The sequence below is a fragment of the Gymnodraco acuticeps genome, unplaced genomic scaffold (genome assembly GCF_902827175.1).
Source record: "Gymnodraco acuticeps unplaced genomic scaffold, fGymAcu1.1, whole genome shotgun sequence".
Taxonomy (NCBI): Eukaryota; Metazoa; Chordata; class Actinopteri; order Perciformes; family Bathydraconidae; genus Gymnodraco; species Gymnodraco acuticeps.
Genome location: NW_022991123.1, coordinates 109,121 through 134,399, shown reverse-complemented (window position 1 = coordinate 134,399; position 25,279 = coordinate 109,121). Strand labels below are relative to the sequence as shown.

Below are 25,279 nucleotides of genomic sequence, written 5' to 3'. Positions count from 1 at the left end.
TTTTTCATCATTTGTATTCAATATTTTTATTTCCAAGAGCAATGTACAATTTGCAAACAAATGTAAACAGGGATATCTGCCAGAATGTGGCGAGAACATGAACTACAAAAGCTCGAGACAATAATATAAAAACAAAAATAAATTAGCATCAATGTTTCTCCCAGGCAACAATCTGGGGTGTCAACTGATATCCTGCGAAAGCACTGCTGTGTACTGACAGATTGAGACGTGTTTTCACAGGGTTAATATATCCAGCTGTTTGATGTAGAAGCAGTCTTATTGACAACTGATGACCAAGGCATTCAGTGTTTTGTTTTTCTAATCAGGTAAAGCATTTCAAACCGGCCTAGGTTCAGAATAACCACACCAGTGGCGTATCATATTCCAGAAAACGGCCTTAAATCGCTGGAAACACTGCATTATTAAAACTGAATTCATACCAGCATAAAACATACAGATAGGACCAGCTGTGATAATCCTCCATTGATAAATTATAAAAGTAAATGATGCTCCTTACAAACTAGCTAAAATCTAAAACAGAACGTGGACTTTTATCGAGGTTAACTTTTAAACCTAAACTGTGTCCCCCCCCCCCCCCGGACCGTCAAAACCCGAACAATATCAAAACACGAAGGAACTTTATTCTCAAATTCAAGGACATGAAAAATAACTAACTCGTGAGATGTAGCCCATGTGATATGCTGTGTAATGGAAGGAACCAGTGGAGGGGACAGCTTTTTTTTGGGGGGGGATTTTTTTTTAGGCTAGCAATGGCTTAGAGAAGAGAAGATGGAAAAAAGGAAAGCTCAGGAAAGAAGAGGAACAACATCTAGAACGAGCAGAATCTCCAAAGGATTCTTCTCATAGTTCGATAAGCAGGCAGGAGGGGGGAGTCGAAACAAGACGGGGGAGGATGCAGGATGTGGTTTGGGAGACACTGCCCTGTGAGCGGGCAGCTGGAGGGGGGGGGGGACTGCAGGCTACCAGGTGGTGTGGAGTAAACGCATGCTGCTCCACTCAGAGGCGGAGCAGCAGCAGCAGCAGCAGCAAAGACGGCCTTTCAACCTCCTCCACTTTAGGGGGGAGAAAGGAGATAGTGTAGACGTGGGGGGGGGTTCACCTCTTCAGTCTTTCCGTACCCTCCTCTTCCTCACGGCTTGTTTGTGGCTCTCCTCGGTGACGTCTCCTCCCTCCTTCTGAAGCAGAGCACAATTGGTATTCAATTAAAAGCGAGAAATTAAAGGTGAATTTTATGGATGAGATATAAGAACCCACTCTCGCTATTGCTACATGACCAATATGTTAATGAAAGTGCAGCGTTACCTGGACACGTCATCAGGGGATTTCAAACCTTTTTACATTATACTTCGCTGACGCATTCAATCCAGAGTGACTCAACAATAAGTGCTATCAGCCATGACCGTCTAGTTGCCAGCTCATAAAGTTCTATTGTGAACCGTTTATGTTGAGTACCCCAACGTTTTATGTTAGAAATGTACCGTACGGGTCCCCAGCACTTAAGCATTTCCGAATGCTAATTTGCATATGTTGGGCAATTTGTACTATTAGCATGAGATGCATTGACTAGCAAATGCAAACAACAAACAAAAAAAAGAGTGATTTTGGGGGTTATGGAGGATGTGAAATCACTTTGACATTTTCAGGATAAAATAATTGGCTAACAGAAAGTGAATTAATTAATTTTGAGTTACATTTGAACGTTTTAGGGGACTCATAACTGCCATCACTCCAACATTTTCCAAATCGGCCAATCAATCTTTTTAGCTAGTGTCTGTATATGCTAATTGATGCAAATGATGCTAATTGCTCAACATATCAAGTTAGCATCGGCAGTTTCTATATGCTGGGGACCTGTACTGTACATTTCTAATATAAGACTTCGGGGTACTCAACATCACAGGGTTCACACCTGTGGGTTTTTAGTTACTACATTATTCCTTTCTGTGTTTTAATGACCACAGGTGTAGTTCAAAGAGGTGTAACTGTCAGCTGTCCTGATACCAATGGAGAGATCGTTCCACCATTTAGGCGCCAGGATAATGAACAGGCGTGTTTTAAATGAGGTAGAATGTAGAATGAAATGCATGTTCTTCCAATGAAAATGAAAACAAGAGGAGCTTGACTGTGCCCATTTCTCACTAGGACGAGGACACAGTGCCAGAGACAGAAAGTAGTCTAAACAGAATACTCCTGTACAGTGTGATGTCTGCTGGCTAACCTTGAGTGTGAGAACCTAAATCAATATATTAAAGTGTGGCATTTATGGGTCCATGAAGTGATTTGCATCCAACATTGTAGCAACTTTATAAAACACTGTATTCAGGGTCTTGCAGTGATGATTTTAAGCCCAAGTTAGTGTAGCAAGGGTTTCCTTGACCAAAAGCACTATTTTATATGCAGAATATCGCAGGAAAAAAGATCTGTGGCTAACACATATTTATATATACTTACACATATTGTTCGGCTGGATCATTTCCACATATTAACAACACTTTGTGATTTCTTAAGCGTTAAAAACATTAGGCTTTAGAGGAACTACATCACGGTGGCATGGCTGCACATCACCACTGCTTAGCAAAATGTGGCTAACCACAAACATGTTCAAAGACCAATGACTTCAGAAGAAGGAACTGGAAGTTTTGATATTAATATATTATTTTGAACTAATTTCAAGGTTTTAGGACTCATTCTGGCAATAGTCTATTGTAAGAGCCATTTAGGCACATTATTTGATTTGAATTATGGTTTTGTGAGCCAATTGAATATTCTTTAATTTAACTTGAATGAGCTGAGTAACTATGAATTATTACTATACTGTTTTTGTAACGTGTTATCTTGCTTATGGACAGCTCTAGTTTATGTTTTGTTATTATTTATAGAAAGCAATCGTAGGAGCGTGCTCAGGTATAAATGACGCTGCCAGCATGACACAGCAGAAAGTCTAGAGAGGAAGTTGCACATCCGTATGACCGAGGGATTTTGTTTATTTGTTTAAATACCGTGCAAAGGTTGCACGTTGGCAGTGGGCCGCCAGCTGATCCATTGAACCTCTCAATAAAGCACCTGAATGGAACGAGCAAGGTATCTGATTTCTTGAACATACGCGAGTCAATACTCAAATTTGCCTCTTAGACTAAGTGGCATTTGAACATTAATTTTCTTTGGACAATTGGCCACTATATCTATAGTGATATCAATTTTAACTAGGTGTTCCCATATGATATCTAGTAAAATGTAAATATCACGTCAGTATTGATACAGAAATGCCTTTAAAGCAACTTGTATTGTTCTTTCATGCAGGGGAAAGCCATGCACCATGCTCTGCAGGAAAGAATAACTCAGGATGACACCAACCTCCTTTTCTAATGTTCTCTCAGGAGCTTTGCTCTCCTCTTCTTCCTCCTCCTCCTCTTCTTCCTCTTCTTCCTCCTCCTCTTCATCATCATCTCCTAGATTGTCGCCTCCTGCATCGACTTCATCTTCATCCTCCTCCTCCTCCTCCTCCTCTTCCTCGTCCTCAGCCTCTTCGGTTGCTTTTGAGAGAGTAACAAGATGACAGTAACACAGAAATACGACTGTAGAACAGGGCAGTAAAAGAAGGACGCTGTGTGACGTCCTGTGTGTGATGTCCTGTGTGTGACGAGGACGTCCTGTGTGTGACGAGGACGTCCTGTGTGTGACGTGTGACGTCCTGTGTGTGACGAGGACGTCCTGTGTGTGACGAGGACGTCCTGTGCGTGATGTCCTGTATGTGACGAGGACGTCCTGTGTGTGACGTGTGACGTCCTGTGTGTGACGTCCTGTGTGTGACGAGGACGTCCTGTGTGTGACGAGGACGTCCTGTGTGTGACGAGGACGTCCTGTGTGTGACGTCCTGTATGTGACGAGGACGTCCTGTGTGTGACGAGGACGTCCTGTGTGTGACGTCCTGTATGTGACGAGGACGTCCTGTGTGTGACGTCCTGTATGTGACGAGGACGTTCTGTGTGTGACGAGGACGTCCTGTGTGTGAGACGTGTGACGTCCTGTGTGTGACGAGGACGTCCTGTGTGTGACGAGGACGTCCTGTGTGTGACGAGGACGTCCTGTGTGTGAGACGTGTGACGTCCTGTGTGTGACGAGGACGTCCTGTGTGTGACGAGGACATCCTGTGTGTGACGTCCTGTATGTGACGAGGACGTCCTGTGTGTGACGTGTGACGTCCTGTGTGTGACGAGGACGTCCTGTGTGTGACGTGTGACGTCCTGTGTGTGTGACGTGTGACGTCCTGTGTGTGACGTGTGACGTCCTGTGTGTGACGAGGACGTCCTGTGTGACGAGGACGTCCTGTGTGACGAGGACGTCCTGTATGTGACGAGGACGTCCTGTGTGTGACGAGGACGTCCTGTGTGTGATGTCCTGTATGTGACGAGGACGTCCTGTGTGTGACGTCCTGTGTGTGACGAGGACGTGCTGTGTGTGACGTGTGACGTCCTGTGTGTGATGAGGACGTCCTGTGTGACGAGGACGTCCTGTGTGACGAGGACGTCCTGTGTGACGTGTGACGTCCTGTATGTTACGAGGACGTCCTGTGTGTGACGAGGACGTCCTGTGTGTGACGTTCTGTATGTGACGAGGACGTCCTGTGTGACGAGGACGTCCTGTGTGTGACGAGGACGTCCTGTGTGTGACGAGGACGTCCTGTGTGTGACGTCCTGTATGTGACGAGGACGTCCTGTGTGTGACGTGTGACGTCCTGTGTGTGACGTGTGACGTCCTGTGTGTGACGTGTGACGTCCTGTGTGTGACGTCCTGTGTGTGACGAGGACGTCCTGTGTGACGAGGACGTCCGTGTGTGACGAGGACGTCTGTGTGTGACGAGGACGTCCTGTGTGTGACGAGGATGTCCTGTGTGTGACGAGGACGTCCTGTGTTGTGACGTCCTGTATGTGACGAGGACGTCCGTGTGGTGACGAGGACGTCCTGTGTGTGACGTGTGACGTCCTGTGTGTGACGTGTGACGTCCTGTGTGTGACGTCCTGTGTGTGACGAGGACGTCCTGTGCTTGTGAACGTCCTGTGTTGTGACGTCCTGGTGTGTGACGTCCTGTGTGTGACGTGTGACGTCCTGTGTGTGACGAGACGTCCTGTGTGTGACGTGTGACGTCCTGTGTGTGACGTGTGACGTCCTGTGTGTGACGAGGACGTCCTGTGTGTGACGTGTTTGACGTCCTGTGTGTGACGTGTGACGTCCGGTGTGGTACGTGTGACGTCCTGGTGTGTGACGTGTGACGTCCTGTGTGTGACGTCCTCTGTGTGACGAGGACGTCCTGTGTGTGACGTGTGACGTCCTGTGTGTGACGTCCTGTGTGTGACGTGTGACGTCCTGTGTGTGACGAGGACGTCCTGTGTGTGACGTCCTGTGTGTGACGAGGACGTCCTGTGTGTGACGTGTGACGTCCTGTGTGTGGACGTGTGACGTCCTGTGTGTGGACGTTGTGACGTCCTGTGTGTGACGAGGACGTCCTGTGTGTGACGTCCTGTGTGTGACGAGGACGTCCTGTGTGTGACGAGGACGTCCTGTGTGTGACGTCCTGTGTGTGACGAGGACGTCCTGTGTGTGACGTCCTGTGTGTGACGAGGACGTCCTGTGTGTGACGAGGATGTCCTGTGTGTGACGAGGACGTCCTGTGTGTGACGTCCTGTGTGTGACGAGGATGTCCTGTGTGTGACGGAGGACGTCCTGTGTGTGACGAGGACGTCCTGGTGTGACGTGTGACGTCCTGTGTGTGAGTCCTGTGTGTGACGTGTGGACGTCCTGTGTGTGACGAGGACGTCTGTGTGTGACGTCCTGTGTGTGACGAGGACGTCCTGTGTGTGACGTGGTGACGTCCTGTGTGTGACGTGTGACGTCCTGTGTGTGTGTGTGACGTCCTGTGTGTGACGAGGACGTCCTGTGTGTGACGTCCTGTGTGTGACGAGGACGTCCTGTGTGTGACGAGGACGTCCTGTGTGTGACGTCCTGTGTGTGACGAGGACGTCCTGTGTGTGACGTCCTGTGTGTGACGAGGACGTCCTGTGTGTGGACGAGGATGTCCTGGTGTGACGAGGACGTCCTGTGTGTGACGAGGACGTCCTGTGTGTGACGTGTGACCGTCCTGTGTGTGAGTCCTGTGTGTGACGTGTGACGTCCTGTGTGTGACGAGGGACGTCCGTGTGTGACGTCCTGTGTGTGACGAGGACGTCCTGTGTGTGACGTGTGACGTCCTGTGTGTGACGTGTGACGTCCTGTGTGTGACGTGTGACGTCCTGTGTGTGACGAGGACGTCCTGTGTGTGACGTCCTGTGTGTGACGAGGACGTCCTGTGTGTGACGAGGACGTCCTGTGTGTGACGTCCTGTGTGTGACGAGGACGTCCTGTGTGTGACGTCCTGTGTGTGACGAGGACGTCCTGTGTGTGACGAGGATGTCCTGTGTGTGACGAGGACGTCCTGTGTGTGACGAGGACGTCCTGTGTGTGACGTCCTGTGTGTGACGAGGATGTCCTGTGTGTGACGAGGATGTCCTGTGTGTGACGTCTTGTGTGTGTGACCCTCTAACCTGCAGCTCCTTCTGTTCCCTCGGCTGCTTTGTCTTCATCGGCTGCTGTATCCTCCTCTTCGTCTTCGTCGTCCTCCTCCTCCTCTATATCGGCTCGGGGAGGATCCACCTTCTTGTACACGTATTCGTCGTCTGATTTCTGTGACGCGAACAGGAGATGGCATCACAGTCGGGGTTAAGGTAAGTCTAATTATATCGCACATTTCAGACAGAAAAGGCAATCCAACATGATTTCATAAGCATGAACACACAGGAACAAAATTATTAACAAAACAAGAAAATAAAAGATATAAGGTAGTTAAAAAAAAACATTGTAAAATACAGTTGTTGCTGCAAGAGTGCTAACAAAATATTGTTAAAGATTGGCCCCATTATGCTTTTTGCCTTTCCTGTAGGGTGTTCTATAGGTTGTTGTGCATGTCAATGGTCTGCAAAGGATAAAATCCCTGTGTTCCCTCCAGAGGGAGTTTCTCTTAAAGCATGTAAACACGTCACAGTAGAGGCCTAAAGTACAAATATGATACCTTAAAATGTCCTCTTTAAATATTCTCTGGAAAAGCATTGGTAAATAAAAAGGTTTTTGGCCTTGATTTAAAAAAAAAAAAGAAAAAATCCATGGTTGGGACAGACCTCAGGTCTTCTGGAAGTTATTAAGGATCTGCAGAGCAAAAGAGCTCAAATCTGCTTCTACGGGTTTTGTTCTGACCGAGGGAACGAATAGTCCAAGAGCTCCGTTTAGCTTGTAACAAAGCAGCATGTCAGACATGTATTCCCAAACCATTGGGCGCTTTGTATCTGAACAATAGAATGTTGAAGTTATTTATTTGGGATGATGGAAGCCAGAGCAGAGCTATGAGAAAGGCGGTGATGTGTTGTCCTATTTTTGTTGAAGACAGGTCTCGGGAGGCAGCGTTCTGTTGGATGGTGTGTTTGTGTGCAGGATCAGAAACATGCCCTTTATACATGTTCAGCACCAGGTTCCTCACTGTACCTTTGGCCAGCAGAAGAGCACAGCCAGTCCTATCGGCAGGCCGACCGTCAGGATGTAGATCACCCAGAGCCACGGCCGCTCCTCTGCTGCGATCGTCAGCTGAGCGAAGATCCCCGGCTGGAGAGATTAAAGGGCGAGGGAGGACAAGAGATCAGAGAGAAAGTAGTGAGCCTATGACAGAAACTGACAGGCCTGTGCTAAAGTATATGCACAGAAAAGGGCTGCACAATTAAAGACATTTTTCTCTCAACCTTGATTTTTGGTTCCTAGAATTAAATGAACATGAGCAGCGAGAAAAACATTATTTTTGCTGTGTTAACGTACATCTACACCCAATTTGTTAATGATTAGTTTGGTTTACAAGAGCACAACATACTCCAACTCTAGCATTTCACTCTCGAAGTACATCAGATTGGTTCATTAGTCTCTTCATCCTCCTCCTCCTTCTGCTGTGCGCTTGGATCTTTTGTGCAACAACCCTGTGAAAATCCCTCAACTAATAGGAGGCCAGGTGAAGTGTCGTCTTCTTGCGGGCGCGTTCGCTTTACTTATTAGAGCGTCCCGTAAGGGCGGTTACTCTTTGGTTTATAAACTCCCGCCCTCCACGGCTTTATTACATATACTTCACTTGTTTCATTTACAACGTTTGGGGGGAAAAAGCACAGTTAATATATATATATATATATATATATATACAGTGGGGCAAAAAAGTATTTAGTCAGCCACAAATTGTGCAAGTTCTCCCACTTAAAAAGATGAGGCCTGTAATTTTCATCCTAGGTACACTTCAACTATGAGAGACAGAATGGGGGGAAAGAATCCAGGAAATCACATTGTAGGATTTTTAATGAATGAATTGGTAAATTCCTCGGTGAAATAAGTATTTGGTCACCTACAAACAAACAAGATTTCTGGCTCTCACAGACCTGTAACTTCTTCTTTAAGAGCCTCCTCTGTCCTCCACTTGTTAACTGTATTAATGGCACCTCTTTGAACTCGTTATCAGTATAAAAGACACCTGTCCACAACCTCAAACAGTCACACTCCAAACTCCACTATGGCCAAGACCAAAGAGCTGTCAAAGGACACCAGAAACAGCTTGGTGTGAGCAATTATTAGAAAATGGAAGACATACAAGACCACTGATAATCTCCCTCGATCTGGGGCTCCACGCAAGATCTCACCCCGTGGGGTCAAAATGATCACAAGAACGGTGAGCAAAAATCCCAGAACCACACGGGGGGACCTAGTCAATGACCTGCAGAGAGCTGGGACTAAAGTAACAAAGGCTGCCATCAGTAACACACTACGCCACCAGGGACTCAAATCCTGCAGTGCCAGACGTGTCCCCCTGCTTAAGCCAGTACAGGTCCAGGCCCGTCTGAAGTTTGCTAGAGAGCATTTAGATGATCCAGAAGAGGATTGGGAGAATGTCATATGGTCAGATGAAACCAAAATAGAACTTGTTGGTAAAAACTCAACTAGACGTGTTTGGAGGAGAAAGAATGCTGAGTTGCATCCAAAGAACACCATACCTACTGTGAAACATGGGGGGGGAAACATCATGCTTTGGGGCTGTTTTTCTGCAAAGGGACCAGGACGACTGATCCGTGTAAAGGAAAGAATGAATGGGGCCATGTATCGTGAGATTTTGAGTGACAACCTCCTTCCATCAGCAAGGGCATTGAAGATGAAACGTGGCTGGGTCTTTCAGCATGACAATGATCCCAAACACACCGCCCGGGCAACGGAGGAGTGGCTTCGTAAGAAACATTTCAAGGTCCTGGAGTGGCCAAGCCAGTCTCCAGATCTCAACCCCATAGAAAATCTTTGGAGGGAGTTGAAAGTCCGTGTTGCCCAGCGACAGCCCCAAAACATCACTGCTCTAGAGGAGGTCTGCATGGAGGAATGGGCCAAAATACCAGCAACAGTGTGTGAAAACCTTGTGAAGACTTACAGAAAACGTTTGACCTCTGTCATTGCCAACAAAGGGTATATAACAAAGTATTGAGATGAACTTTTGTTATTGACCAAATACTTATTTTCCACCATAATTTTCAAATAAATTCTTTAAAAATCAGACAGTCATTTTCTGATTCTTTCCCCCCATTCTGTCTCTCATAGTTGAGGTATACCTAGGATGAAAATTACAGGCCTCTCATCTTTTTAAGTGGGAGAACTTGCACAATTGGTGGCTGACTAAATACTTTTTTTCCCCCACTGTATATATAAAAGCCAAGATCAGGAATTTAAGGAAGAAATAATTAGTGATTTTTAAAGCCCCTCAATATGAATAAACTGACAACTGACGAAGCATCTTAGTTAGTAGAGCCTATCAGAGAGGAGGAAATTAAGGAAACCATTACTAACCTTAAAAACAACAAATCACCGGGAGTAGATGGTTTGCAGGTGAATATTAAAGAGCCTTCATAAATGATCTTTCCCCTATATTATGTAGAGTATATAATTATGTATTAAATACAGGAGACCCCCCAAAATCGTGGTCAGAAGCCATCATCACAGTCCTGCATAAAGAGGGAAAGGACCCCATACAGTGCACTAGTTATCGCCCCATAAGTCTTTTATGCGTTGATTGCAAAATACTAACTTCAATCTTAGCAACCAGAGTACAATGGATTAGTTTGCTTTATAAGGATCCTAAATCAATAATAAGAGTAAATGGGCATTGTTCAGCTTTTTTTAAAGTAGAGAGGGGGGTGATGCAGGGCGACTCAATGTCACCTCTTCTTTTCACACTCAATATTGATCCCTTAGCGGAGGCTATACGCCAAAATAAACAGATTCAAGGAATAGCGGACGAGGGAGGGTCAATACATAACATTTCTTTATTTGCAGATGACATGTTACTCTTTATAAAACACCCCCTAACTTCTATTCCAGCTCTTGTCTAAATATGGGGCAATTTCGGGATACAAAATTAATCCAATTAAATCAGAGGCAATGATGATAACAGGGAGTTGGCCCACACAATTACACAAGGATGTTTGTTACCGCTGGTCCAAGCAGGGGTTTAGATATCTAGGGATTATCCTTACTCACCACCCTATGCATTTATTTGAGGCTAACTATAATACATTAATAAAGCAAATAAAGAATTACATGATACGTTGGGAAATTCTCCCCCTCTCGTTATTCGGAAGGGTAGAGACTGTAAGAATGAAGCTACTTCCTCGATTACTCTTCCTATTTCAATCCCTCCCTGTGGGAATTCCAGCCTCCATTTTCAACATGTTAAATAGACCTATCTCTAAGTTTATTTGGCAGAATAAGAGACCCAGAGTAAGACTTAAAACTCTTTTTCTACCAAAAGATAAGAGAGGCTTAGGCCTACCAAATTAAAAATATTATTATTGGGCTGCTCAGTTAATGGCAATAGTGGCCTGGATTAGAAAGGACGAGCAAACAGGATGGGCACAGATTGAGAAGAGTGCAACTAAGGGTGTGTCGTTATCAGTTTTGCCTTATATTGAGATAAAATCCGTCAATAAAGTTAAGATTGAGAACGAATGGATAAAGCATACCCTAAAGTTGTGGACGGCAGTTAATTTTTTTTTCAGGAACCCAGAATCAATATCACTTTGGGATTTGAAATCAAATATGAAGTGCTTTATAAATGAAACCCATTATTATTATTATATCAAGAGCCATGCCAATTTTAGGCAATATAGAGTTTCCTCCATCTGTAAGGGATGGAGGATTTAAAAGATGGGCCGATAAAGGTCTTATCACAATTAACCAAATGTTTGATAGAACAGATGCCAAATCCTTCTCCCAACTTCAAGAACAATATGGACTCCCGTCAAATGATTTGTATAGGTACTTCCAGATAAGACACTATATTACAAACCACAAGGAAAGAGCAGCAGTCAGAAAAAATCCAAACATTATAGAAGAATATTTTATTAGTATTGCAGAAAAATGCTTCCCAAATAAGAAACCTGTCTCTCACTTATATAAGAGGCTTGTGGCAGACGACTCCCAAAATACCTGTTAGAATGTTAGAGATAAATGGGAATTAGAACTAAACATTATAATCAAGCAGGGCCACACAGACTATACTTGGGCGGGCCGCCCAGGTATATTAACTGCCGCCCAAGTATATTTCGCGACCCATTTAGTTTTTTAAATTATTATTATTTTAATTTTTTTAATTCGTCCGTGACTACGACGCAATCTGCGATCGATTAACTTGTGGAAAATGATCCCTCGCTCTACGCCTCCTGTACCCAGTCCCGGACTGGCCATCGGAAGGACCGGGGCATTTCACTCCAAAAAAAACCCCACTTAAAATCACATTGATAGGTTCCTAAATACATTTACCATTTTTTTTAAAATAGTAACCCATGTCCATATGTTTATTTGTGGGTAGTAGATGTAAACTATAGGGCTATCATTAGGGCACAGGGCAATCTATTATTATCACCTGTTCGCTCTGCCATCGCGTGAAGGGTCTGCTAACAAGCGACCAACAGAAAGGTTAATGTTGTTGCACGTCACCTCACCCCGCTCTACCTACAGACACTTACGATTCTGACCAGAGGTACATATTACGGATACTGTTATTAATTGCCAAAAGATTATAACTGAACTGGAAAAAAGCAAAACCTCCGACAATCATTCAGTGGATGCACAGACTTAAACAAATCTACACGATGGAAAAAAATGACGGCGAGCCTGCAGATAAAAATGGACTGTTTTACCCCAAAGATGGAACTGGAAAAAACTGGAAAAGATATCTGGATGTATCGCGGCTGGTTGAAGAGGGTTGTGAATACTATGGAAAATGTCCCTGTGTAACTGATCCTGCTGTGCCAAAGATGTCAGTCCCTGCGTAAAATGCTTTCATTAGTATCATTTTACTTTATTTATTTTTATTTCCCGGTTTGTATTTATTTATGTTATTTACTTAATTATTTCAATTTGTACTGGATATGCTTTATTTAATTCCTTACTATACTTTGCTTTATCATGTAACCATCTGTCATTTGAATGAAAATGACCTATGTCAGGATGTGTCTCGTCTTGTTTTGTTAAAATGAAAATAAACAGTTAAAAAAAAACTGTATATTTCCCTATTCCTAAACAATGAAATAAGAAAAAAAGAAACACATTTTGTTGTCTAGCAACAGTGTTCACGTAACGTACAACACTTGAAAGCCAATTATTATCATAGATGTGCCCAGGGGCCGACTGGGACTAAAATTCAGCCCTGTGGTGCTGGCCGTCAGCGAACCGAGCCGGCCGTCAGCGAACCGAGCCGACCGGCCGTTCTGTGATTCTCCAGATGGCCAGTCCGCCCCTGGATGTGCCGCAAATATGACTACCAAATGAATTTAAAAGAAGTAACGTTAACGTTAATAGTACCATTAAAATAAAAAAATGTACTTGGGGTCCTTGACTTTGCTCCATGTTGGACAGCGATCCTCCAGACTGTTTTTCTTCTCCAGCACACGGCCTCCTGTCGGTGTGCTAGGGCTACTATTAACGTAGCTATTATAGTAAGGTGCTGGTATATATATATTAGGGCTGTCAGTCGATTCAAATAGTTAATCGCGATTAATCGCAAATTAATCGCGAATTTTGTATCTGTTCTAAATGTACCTTAGAGGAATATTTTTCAAGTTTTTAATACTCTTATCAACATATGAGTGGACAAATATGCTTTATGCTAATGTTTATTATCATTTGAACAATGTCAAATATTCTCATGAATATTAAACACAACAACTTCTGAACATTACAAATATTCGCCTCAATTCAACCTGGAACCTCTCATACACAATACAAAGTGTGTGTGTGTGTGTGTGTGTGTGTGTGTGTGTGATGGATCGTTGGAGCTCTGTGCAACTCAAGGCATATGCTCGAACGGGAGCTGCCTGGACGCTGCAATCATGTTGCGCGCACTATCCGAGCTGAGTGTGCTGACTTTTCGTACAATGTCCCACTGTCTGGCTTCCTGCATAAAGTCAAGTGCTCGGCGCAGTTGTCGGCGAAATGTCGCTCCTCTGTTTTCATTGAAACAGCTCCTTATATCCGTTAGCGCAGCTAGCTAGCACCAGATGCTAACAACAACAATACACGTAAGGTCTCTCCCGGTCCTCCCGATGGCCAGTCGGTGCCTGCCGGTGAGCGTGGAAGTGTGGTCTGCAGCAAGCAGGCAGCAGGAGCGTGACTGTCAGCATCAGCTTGTAGATGGTATTTTAAACTCGATGCGGGGCGGCCGAGGACAAAAAATGCACATGCGTTAATCGCGTTAAAATAATTAGTGGCGTTAATTTTTCTTTGTTATTAATGCATTAACTTGACAGCCCTAATATATATCTATATAAGTATATGTAATAAAGCCATGGAGGGCGGGAGTTTATAAACCAAAGAGTAACCGCCCTTACGGGACGCTCTAATAAGTAAAGCGAGCACCAGCAAGGACACCTGGCCTCCTATTGGTTGAGGGATTTTGACAGGATTGTTGCACAAAAAATCCAAGCGCACAGCATAAATCTGAGAGCAGACATTTGACGAGCGCACAGAAACAGCCTGAGTGCGAGGAGAAGGTTTTAAGCTGGAACACAGGAAATCTGTGCAAGCAGCAATATATCTGAGTGCAAGCGTACAGTTTGAGCAGAAGCAGAGCACATCTAAGCGCAAGCAGGCACTATTTGAGTGCGAGGACAGGGTTTGAGGGAAAGAAATACAAAATCTGAACGTGAAATCAATAAATGATGCTCTTAAATTTAAAGACCACGCTCTTGAATAAAGATAGGGAATAACCCCCATAAAAGTGACAATGTAAACGTTTGATCAGCTGTTCCTGTCTCCCTTTTAAGCATCACACTGACCTCGTTGGCGCTGGCCACCAGCTTCTTCAGCCCCCAGCTGTCCGAGGCCCAGCGGTCGGCCACTTCCTTGTGAGAGGTGATGATGAAGTTGTCGAAGTAGATATCTGAGGTCATGGACCACAGCTCCAGGCCCACGGCTTTGAAAGGCGTCATCCTGAACGGCTGCAGGTCCTCGAAATAGTCCGGGTTATCGATCTTACGCGGCTTCCAGACTCCCTAGAGAGAAGACAAAGGAGGCAGAGGAAACAGTTAGGATGGTTTCAGCTGCAGTTGAACATCCAGCATCTCCAACAGGAAGGGTTTATAGGTGTGGCATCACAGGGAGCAGGGGTGGGAGATTTGATGAGTAAAAAGCCAGGGTTTTTATAGGCCCATTTTATTTAGCTAATTAAGATCTGACAGCAGGGAGACGGCTGAAGAGACAGCATATTTTACATCTAAATGTGTGAATTAAAAGGGTTATTTCAAAACAGAGTATGTGTGGTGTTCAAACCGTGAAAACCCTAACCAAGACTCTTTTTAAGGGTTTGTTTTTGTTTCTCATGTTTTACCATAAGTTTACTATGCAGTTAAGGCTTTGTCCTAGTTTTTTGAAAGGGAACAACTTCAATTTAATTTAGAATAGGGCTTCAAAACGAATGGAAGTCAAAATCGGAGAAAGCTAAATATCAAATCATTGAAAATATCTGAAAACATTTTTTGGACTGCAAAAAAACGATGCAGTCCTGGGTTCAACCTAGATTTAGCTGAACTACTTCACCTCAAGAACTCCACCTGGCACAGGGCTCGTCACTCAGAATCCCACGACGATTGGCTATCATTCAGGAAAATTAGAAATAAGTCTATACAGGCCATCCGGAAAGCCAAGGTTGATTACTTCCATAATCAATTTAACCTCCAATCCAAGGACATTCTGGAAAACAGTGAAAGAGATGGAGAATAAACCCCCATCCTCTCATCTGCCTAACGGCCCGTCCACACGGCGGTGTGCGTTGAAGCTTCAATGCTTCTTCCCATTCACTTTTGAAGGTGCCGAACTGCATTGTGGTTCCGTCGCTTCGCGTTGCTCGCTTCAAAAGTTGAGAGAAGTTAAACTTTTGAAGCTTCGACGGAAGCGTCAGCCAATCAAATCATATGCCAGTACAAGCTCTAGCCAATCAAACCGCGTGATTGTGTGTCCGGGGCGGGAGATTCATGTGATTGGAGTTTCAGACACGCCCACCGGCAAGCTTCAACGCACGCTGCGTATCTCCCTCGTTAATGAGGATACAGTAGTCACCGGTAATAAGCGCATATCAGACTACTTTAACCAGCACTTTGTTAAATGTGGGAATCTATTTGACTCTATAGCGCCTCCTAAGCCCCCCACCAACACTGCCACCCAGCCCCTCTAGCGCAGCCCCATGTCACAGCTTCTGCCTGCAGGAAGTTAGTGAGAACAATGTGCTGGAGGTCCTTAGTAAGCTTGACCCCAACAAACCTGCAGGTCCTGATGGGCTAGACCCCTTCTTTTTTAAAGTTGCTATGTAACTGTAACCTGAGAACCACTGAAGCTACAACAGTGCAACAGTCCAACTTTTAAAGGAAACCCCCCCCCATTTAAAAAACAGTTCTTGTTGAGAAAAACAAGCATATCTGCCTTCTCAGGCATACCGGGAAGAAATGTTTGAACATTTTAATGTAAAATGCTTCAATCTGATGCACTTTAAGCAGAATTACTAGAGACTAGATCTAGGGGATACAACTCTAAACACCCATATGAAAAAGATCGGTTTACATTTTAATAATTAAATAAGTATGTGAACATAACCAATAACCTTTCATAGCCAATAACAAATACATGTATCGTATTTTATTTTTGTTGTTCATTCATATCATATCTTACTATTTTATTTATGCATATTTTGTTATCTCTCCAGTTTAAAACGATATGTCTGGTTTACTGTCCTATAGTATACATTGCAATGATTTCAAACCTGTTTTATCCCAATAATTATATAGGAGTGCCTTGGAAATATGTGTTTACATAAATCGTGATCAAAACGTTTGAGACCCACTGAGATAACTTAGTTCACTTTAGTCTATCTAAACACTCAAGAGTCCTTTACCTCACTGAGCTGTAGTTATCAGCCTCTCAGTCTGATTGGAGAGGACTCTCCCTCCACATCATTGTAGAAACATCTTCTTCTAATATCCGTTAGAGCAGCTAGCACCAGATGCTAATAACAACAGCGCTGGTACCGGTGCACCCTCCCTTTCTCCCTCGCTCGCTCCCACGCTCACTCGCACTTTGGCTGTGAGCTGCGGGCGCCAGATAAGCCAACATCCCCCATTTTCATCACTTACAGCGCCCATCGTACAGGGCAAATGAAACGTGTAACCGGATGAAAAGGGTGTTACATTTACTTAATTATGAATGTTGTTACATCAAGGCCGAAAATTAGGATGAGCACCAACGGTCAAAACATTTTTTTTCCCTCCCAGAGCTGTCAGCGCAGCGCCTCCACAGATCTGGCGCCCTAGGCGAACATCTATAACGACAGTGCGACGGGCCGGCCCTGGTCCCAGGTTACTCTGTAGGAAGTGTAGGTACAACGCTACATTTCCCGCCCGCCGCAGTCATACAGTAGGCTACGGAGAGCGGCGAGAAACATTTTCTCAGGCATCGAAAAGCGGAACCGAAATTCACATTTCTAAATGATGCCGTTGGAATCGAAATGTTGGAACCGGTTGGAACCGGTTCTCGGTACCCAACCCTACCGGTGACTTTCTTTTATTTGAAGATTGTTTTTTGCACGGCGCTTGGCCGGTTACCGCTGGTATTAAAAACATTTTGGCGAATGGTTAGGTGGCGCGATAGTCTATAGTGGAGGAGCGCGCTCCCGCTCACGGGAGCCTGCTCGCTCTGCGCTCCGCAGCAAACAGCTGTTTGCTTTTCACCCAACAATGACAACCGACTCACGAAACGTTATGTTGTAGCGTTAATAAACGAAACAATTTAACTAAATTGCTAGTCAAAATACCACAGGACCATTTTTTCTTTTTAAGCAATATTTTTAGTGGCCCGAGCGGGCAAGTGGAAAGTACGTTATGCTGGCCCGGGGTGTCTAAATAGTGCTTCCGGGCCAGCGGGCCATTTATAATGTCGAGCCCTGGGATAGACGATAGGAGCTGATTTTTGGACTATTCTACAGCAACCCTAGTTACCTGATAGTTGGGATTGTCCACCAGAGGGGCCTTCCACTTTCCTTTGTACTGAGGGTTGTTGATCGTGGGGCGCTTCCACTCCCCGCAGCCGGGGGCCGTCTCGCAGGCCGGGTTGGGAATCTGGGGTGCTTCCCACTGCCCGTCCATCTCCTCGTCCCTGCACACATAATTCCCTCACTGGAACATCATTGAAGAACTTGTTATGGGTGTGTTTGGTGAATCAGTTCACTTACCAGTCTTCTGGTTTTTCTGCGATAGGGTCGGGGACAAACTCTGGTTCGTCCTCCAGCCAGCCCTCTGGCATCAAGGCTTCAGGGTCCTCAATCTTAGCAGGAGCTTCTTCATCCCTGAGACACACACACAGCCATGTTTGTTATTAATGACTAGGTAATAATCATAAATTCAAATTTGTAAAGCACCTTTCATTGCTAACAGCAATCCCAAGGTGCTACAGGAGGCATAATAAAAACAAACAAAAGTTTAATCAAAAGCCTTTTTTAAAAAGAAAGGTTTTTAGGCCTTTCTTGAAGGCGTCAGTGGTCTGTGGAGTCCTCAGGTGGTCTGAATGTTAGGGTCCCTGAAGCCCTAACATTCAACCCTCTGAACCGTTTTATTTTTTTTGCTCCTTCACATTTAAATCAGTTGTTATCATTGCAGTAAAACAGCACAATCTTTGCTAGAAATACAAGTGACATCAAACATGTATTTTGTGTAAAATAACACAGCTATGAAGCGATAAATCATTATTAAACTGAAAAAATAATACATTTTACAACAATTCTATATAAACAAGTGGTTTCCAAGTTCCCCGAAGTGATGCCAATAAAAAAATAAAAACACATATGCTACCATTTACATTTTTACAACCATAACTGAAAACCTCTTTTGTCATTCCTGTCTGCTCTGTGTAAACGGAGGAGCGCAGAATAACATATTTTTCACAAGATCTGGTTTATTTTGAAATTGAAATTGAGACATAAGGTCATTTTAAGATCGAAGCTGTGGTAGAGAGGAGGACACTTAAACTGTTATCATGGATAACCCCATCCCCCCCTCTCCACCTGCAGCTGGACAGACAGCGGAGCTCCTTCTCCAACAGACTGCTGCAGATCGGTACAGGAAATAATTCCTGCCTAAGGCAATAACCCTGAACAACGACTCACCTCTGGCGGACAGAACTCACAGCCTTTTAGTTTGTTTAGGTTCTCCCTTTCTATAATCATGAACAATCTCAAGGGAGAAAACTCCCTCCAGAGGGAACTCTTGGATTTCAGCCTTTGCAGGCCATACACAAAAACCTATACAACACACTACAGGAAAGGGAAAACCATAATAGTGCCCCTTTAAATATAGCAAATGTGTAATCTGTACTATTTACTGCTGCAGTAGTAGTACAGGGTTTGTACTAACCAGTCTTCTGGTTTGACGGCCTCAGGATCAGGCATCTTGGCCCTCTCGTCCCAGTCCTCGGGCTTGGAGTCAGATGGGTCATCGATCTCTTTGGGGGGGTTGACCGGAGGAATGACGTCGTGCAGCAGGCTGCCGCGGCTCACACTGGACTGGTCGATTAATATCTCGTAACGGTTGTCTGGGTGCAGGACTGAAAACGGGAAGAAAATGCTAAATGAATGTGTGAGCAAAATGACACATTTTATAAAAGCACAGAAAGGTATATAGATATATATTCTCCTTTGGAATTGTCTCTGTACCCAAAGTATAGAGGTGAGTCTTCTTGTCAGTGTAGAACTTCTTGAGGTCCACGTCGACCCTCTTGGCGTGCTTCTCCTCCGTGTCTTTGTTCAGAGGGTTTAGGTGGCGGAAGATGAAGTGCAGCTTGTAGTCCTCTCCACACTTGTCGGGTCCAAACATGAGGCTGTAGGCGGTACGGTCTTGGAACTGCTCCTACGGTGCAGAATTAAAAGAGTAAATAGAGTTATTGTATTTAGTTCAAATCTGGACAGTCTTTACCCAGTTATATTACATGAACACAAGACAGAGTAGGAATGCTAAAAGGTTTTGGTTTCAACCAATACTAAGAAAGATAACTTAAGTCTTTATTAATACACTTTATTTATGCTGTTGTGTTTAATTGTTTAGTAAAAATACGACTTAACAGGCACGGCAACAACCTTTAATTCCTGCGACAGAAATGGCACAGATTTCTTTAATCATCATCTGTGACATGTTTTGTTTTTTACAAGAAAAAGATGAGGCTTGTATTTAACATTTTTTGAGACTAAATATTCTAAACAGGGTTTTTTGTTCTTGTTCTTTTTGCTGCGCTGCATATCAGGATTAATAATAATAAAAAGTTTGCTTAATATAATGATTAGAAAATACTTTTTTTGTACTTTGAAAATCAGAATACCTTAATTAGTCCCACAGAGGGGACATTTCCATTTATACCGCAAAGTACAAAGGCAACATTTTAAATAAAAGGCATGCATAAAATATAATACAGTATTTCAGTATGTAAAATAATAAATAAGTGTAGCTTGTAGGAGTAGTGTGATAGCCAAATAACAGTAGTGAAATTAAAAGTATATAAAGATGCTGCTCAAACTTAAGTCAACCACAATCTGACTATAAACAAAACAGGATTAGATGACTAAATATGATAAAAACCAACAAGTACATTTTCAGCTGCAAAAATACCTTAGGCGTTACGAATGGAGCAAGGTAGAAATAAAGCATGCACACCAACCAGATTGAGATCGCCGGTGTCAGAGAGCAGTTTGATGTATGCGCCACCACAGTCAATGCCATCCTGGAAATTCACCTCATACCTGGAAACAGAACACAACAAAGCAATTTAACTAATACTTGATTTTAGTCTTTCACTAATACATCCATCATGGAAAGGTCCTCTTGGTTAAAGAAACATTTTAGTGTTCGTCTTATTGAACTCACTGTACGACCAGAGTATCGTCCTGGAAGACAAAGGGTTTGTTCAGCATGGAGGAGATGGCGTGGTGTTTGGCCCGGGACTTGAGCACCAGACCTTTGTCTCCTGGAATCTTGTTCTCCTTCAGCTGCTCCACAGCCCACTTCCCTACAGCCGGAGAGGAGACAACCTTTTATTGCGTTGTTCATAGTGAGGTTCCAAAAGACTCTGCTTGAGAAAGCTATGTGTAGCTAACAGAATATAGCCGTCGTATGGCATCAATGGCATATCCAAGTGGTATCACAACAAATAGGGTTAGTCCCTAAAAATGTAATAACATGTGAAGAGTCCAATGGCCATGTTAGTTAAAAAAAATAGGGCAATATTATTCAAAAGAAAAAAATACGGATTTCACAAGATTATTATTCCTGGAGTGGAGGATTTATTAAAAAATATACTTTATAAATCGGATTTTCAAATAATAAATACTCCTAACTTTAGAAAATTGTCACCATATTATCATAAGCATCCAGACTTTTAATACACATTATCGTGAATTTGGTCTATATAGAAACTACACCACAATAAATTGATGATGGTTATCTCCATGTTCCATACTGTTAAACTCTGTGAAGATGTTTCTTGACAAAAATATAGTTTTCAGAGTTTTTTTTCTTGTGAATTAAGTGACTTTCATCATATCATATTTCAGGTTTTTTCTCTCGAATGTATCACTTTGAATGGCTTTAAAATCTCAGTTGTTTATAGTCTCTGGTAAATTACAATTTATAATCTCAAGAATACAGAGTTTTCTTGTTAAATACAACGGTGGCCCGCAGGTGCAAATGCGTGACAATGGCCCAATACTTTTCCATAAGGAGAAATGTGCTAAAAGTAAAACAAATGATGCAAAAAAAAAAAAAAGGACAGTTGGCAAACTTTATAAACCCTGAATGCAACAAACACTCCGCTGTTTGCGTCACTTTCTAGTGTCCCCGTTTCTGTTGTGTTTTGAGCTTCTTGCAGCTGTGCATGTTTCATGAAGCTGGTGATGTTTCTTCATCTGCATGCGTTTTTAGATTTGTTTTTGAAAGTGCGGTGCGTTCTCCTAATGAAATAGTTTTGGACCATTGTTGCACGTTTGCACCTGTTGGCCACTGTAGAATACCATCACTAATTATTATTTTCACACCAATAGTGGGCTATATTAACCCGAATACGTGTTAATATAGAAACAGAAAGTCGTGCCTCTTTAAAAACTCTCCTACGCACACATGTAGATTTTTAAAAAAGGGCACACAAAAACCAACAAACCGTCATATTTGGCGATGTCATCCTCCGCATCCCCCTTAACTGTCTTTGACTGCTGCCATCTGTGGAGATCACGTCACAAAACTCTTAGCTTCCACACACACACAATGCTATCACTGATTGGGTACATTTATCCTGGTCGCTCACTACCGTTGGAGGCTCATGTGTCCTAGCAGCATTCATTAAACATTTACGCTGAATCTTTAGCAGGTATTGTGGACGGACTGTACCTGTCCAGGGATCCATCATCAAACGTCTCTGCAAAGTAGACTTCTCCAGTGGGAACAGGAGTCTTGTAAGTTACCTGTGGCACAATATTGTAAATTAGAAGTTGTTATACAGAGATCTTTAACATACCTTAATTTCCCATCTGACCTTTACTTAACCTATGACCCATTACTGACCTGGAAGGAGACATTAGCATCCACTCCAGCCTTCCCACTGGCTGCTCCGTCTGTCTTATCAGCTTGATCTTCATCCATCACTGTCGCCTCATCGTCCTCCATCTCCATCTCCTCTTCCTCGTCCTCTCCTTCCAGCAGAACATTCAATTCCTCATTGTCCAACCCCATATCTTCATCGATGTCCGTAACATCAAGCTCCAACTGCTTCTCCTGGGCTGCCGCAGCTGCCCCAGCAAGGGAGAACAGGAGCAGCAGGCCCCATATCCAACCCCTGTCCAGCTTCATCTGTAGGGGGAGGGTAGAGAGAGGGGGGAGGTGAAAGCAGAAGGGTAAGTAGAGTGTGAGATAAGGCCGCCAGAGAGGAACACAGTGTGGTATGAGAGGATAAGGGAAAGGGAGGAGAAGAAGAGGCAGGTATGAGATGTTATTTATGGAGAGTGACGGGGTGTGTGCAGGGGGGGGGGGTGCATCAATGATATAAATAGCGAATGCATAAAAGGATAGAAGGAACAACACAATGAGATTGAGGTCACACTGGAGGCCTGTTTCCTCAGATTACACTTGTCTTGTGTTTTCTCTCCAACAACTGCTAAGTCATGAAGATAGGTGCTCTAAGGGAAGCGATACAATTACGCAACCAACCAATTTGAATTCATTGTCCATATTATTTCCCAAACATCAGTGTTTCCCATACATCGATTCATTTGTGGCGGGCCGCCACAATTAAATATCGTCCTCCACAAATACATCTCATAAAATAAATTATATAATTGTTTGCGGTGCAAATAGAATCAAACTCTGTGGGGAACACTCAACATCTTTAATTCTCCTGATTTGTAACAGTAAATATATTAGATAACAATATTCGTGTATATCCCAATATGCCTTTAGAACTAACCTTACTGAATACTGGTACAATTCATACATCTGTTACACCAAACAGCAGCTTCAATGACCTATTGATCCAGTCACACCTGTCATTTAAACACATCAGTGCAGACAGCACAGCAGCACGCCTCCCTTCATTCCTAAATTGCTTTATTTCCCATACTGCTGTTCTTCTATTTGCTATCATCAGAGGCATGAAGATCAAAATGACAAACATATAGGAGGAGATGATGAACAGAAAACACAATTAAGAGCTATCTTTTCTTGAAAAGCAATACAATGTTGCCGATTATTCGCATCTTTGGATATAAGGCAAACAACGCAACAGAGACATTTCTTGAGAGAAATCATGGCCACACCCCATGAAGGAGGGGTGGAACATGTTTTCTAATGTGAACATATTCAAAAGCTATATATATATATATTAAAAACAACAGGAGTATCTCTCGCACACACACAACATATTTCCTGCTTTAAATCAAAGTGTAGTATTTGTAATATATAAGGTCTCAATTTAGTTGTGGCCCAAGTCTAAAAAGGTATCTCTAAACAGGTTGCACTTTCTGCCAAGTCATCTTAAACCAAATAATCTTTCTCTTTTAAAAAAGCAATGAGAGGATGGTCCAGATTTACAGATAGAAGGAAACAAGCCATGCAGGGAACCAGGAACCAGACAAGCAACACCATCCACTATGTGGATACACAGCTAAGCAATTCATTTCAAAACCATTTTCTGACATATCCAAGGCAACACCAATAAAGCAGCAGACAGTCATAATGTTTATGTTAATTAAATGATAAAAGATGCAGTTACACATAGATACAACGGTACTACCATACAACTGACAGACATGCATCATAGTATACGACATAGCTTTAGAACATCATACCAAATTGAAAAACAAGGATTAGTAGTATGCCATACACGTAGCTGGCTTAATAGCCGTCTGCATGTCAGTAACCAAAAGCCACATATATTTCTATTCTAAGCTTCAGTTCTCTTATTTAACTGTCATAGTCCAATGACACATTACCAGCCTGTGCCTCACGTTTAAGAGAGCCAACAAGGGCTTTCATTCATTTTTGTTAAATATGTAAGAGAAGCTTATCACTGAACATGTCTAGGAACGACAGGGAAAAGGTCATGGGACAGGGTTGTGGAGCTAACATGGCTGCCACCGAACACGGCGATGTCCAAACTCTTTTTAGATGAACGGCTCTGGCTGCAGCACCTGCTCCGCTAGCTAGCTATGCTAACGGAAAAGCAAACGTAAGCATAACATAAGCTTAGATAGTAAAGTAATGGGCTTATACAAACGGAGGCCTGTAATTAAACATGCCATGGCGTTAAAAAAAACAAAAAGGGCAAATAATATAAAGTAAAGGGTAGCGGAAAATGTCTTGCGTGGAGAGCAACGGTTAGCATGCTACATTGGCAGTGGTGGTGTCGCACAGGGGGAGGGATGGAGAGAGAGAATGAATGAGCACACACAAACAAACCTTGCGCCTTCTTGTTAATTGCAGTCCCGATAAAAGCTTTTTCTCTTCTTGGGAAAACAGAGGATGTATGCTCTCCGTTTGGCCCGCTGAGAAAATCACCGAGGCCCGCCGTGTGTGGTTTGAGAATGTGTGGTTTGAGAAAGCCCGGTTTTCGGCTGGGGAAGATGGGATCTAGATGACAGTTTGGCCCAGATAACGGTGCGAGGTTGACGAGTGCATGAGCGAGTCGGAACGACGCATGCGCATATAGTGCAGATGGGGGAGCGTGAGTGGTGCCTTCACGTGCCGCCGACAGTTGTAATAAATACAATTAGCCAAGAAAAGACCGATGAGGTGTAACCGGGTGTAACTAATGTGAATGTGGATTAATTTTGGTTTAATTTAGCTATTCTTCTGCAAGATTGAACATATTACATCAGCTATTGAAATTATTACAACAATTAATAAATGTAGGTAAGTATTTTTGATATTATCACATTTAACCAATGTGCACGACGTTCAGGTCAAAATGGCAAACACTACAATACTCACAAGACCACCATGGCAACAGGGTCAATTATGGCAGAAACAAGTAATTAAGATACGCATTAATATTTTAAAATGTCAGCATTAATTCAAGCAAATTACTTGCGGTAATA

General features: G+C 43.4%; 1 protein-coding gene across 1 annotated transcript; it reads right to left on the bottom strand.

Moving 5' to 3' along the window:
* clgn (calmegin) lies at window positions 1-24,944 on the bottom strand. The gene is made up of 15 exons (XM_034237093.1): window positions 24,642-24,944; window positions 22,254-22,538; window positions 22,080-22,153; window positions 21,853-21,911; window positions 20,565-20,706; window positions 20,359-20,440; window positions 19,364-19,556; window positions 19,065-19,254; window positions 17,888-18,001; window positions 17,655-17,811; window positions 14,448-14,663; window positions 7,591-7,707; window positions 6,600-6,738; window positions 3,376-3,554; window positions 1-1,196 (listed from the first exon to the last, which is right to left on the bottom strand). Exons 2-15 carry the CDS (start codon window positions 22,536-22,538, stop codon window positions 1,125-1,127), a joined length of 2,019 nt encoding a protein of 672 aa, XP_034092984.1. The 5' UTR covers window positions 24,642-24,944; the 3' UTR covers window positions 1-1,124.
* Between the last annotated feature and the right edge of the window lie 335 nt (window positions 24,945-25,279).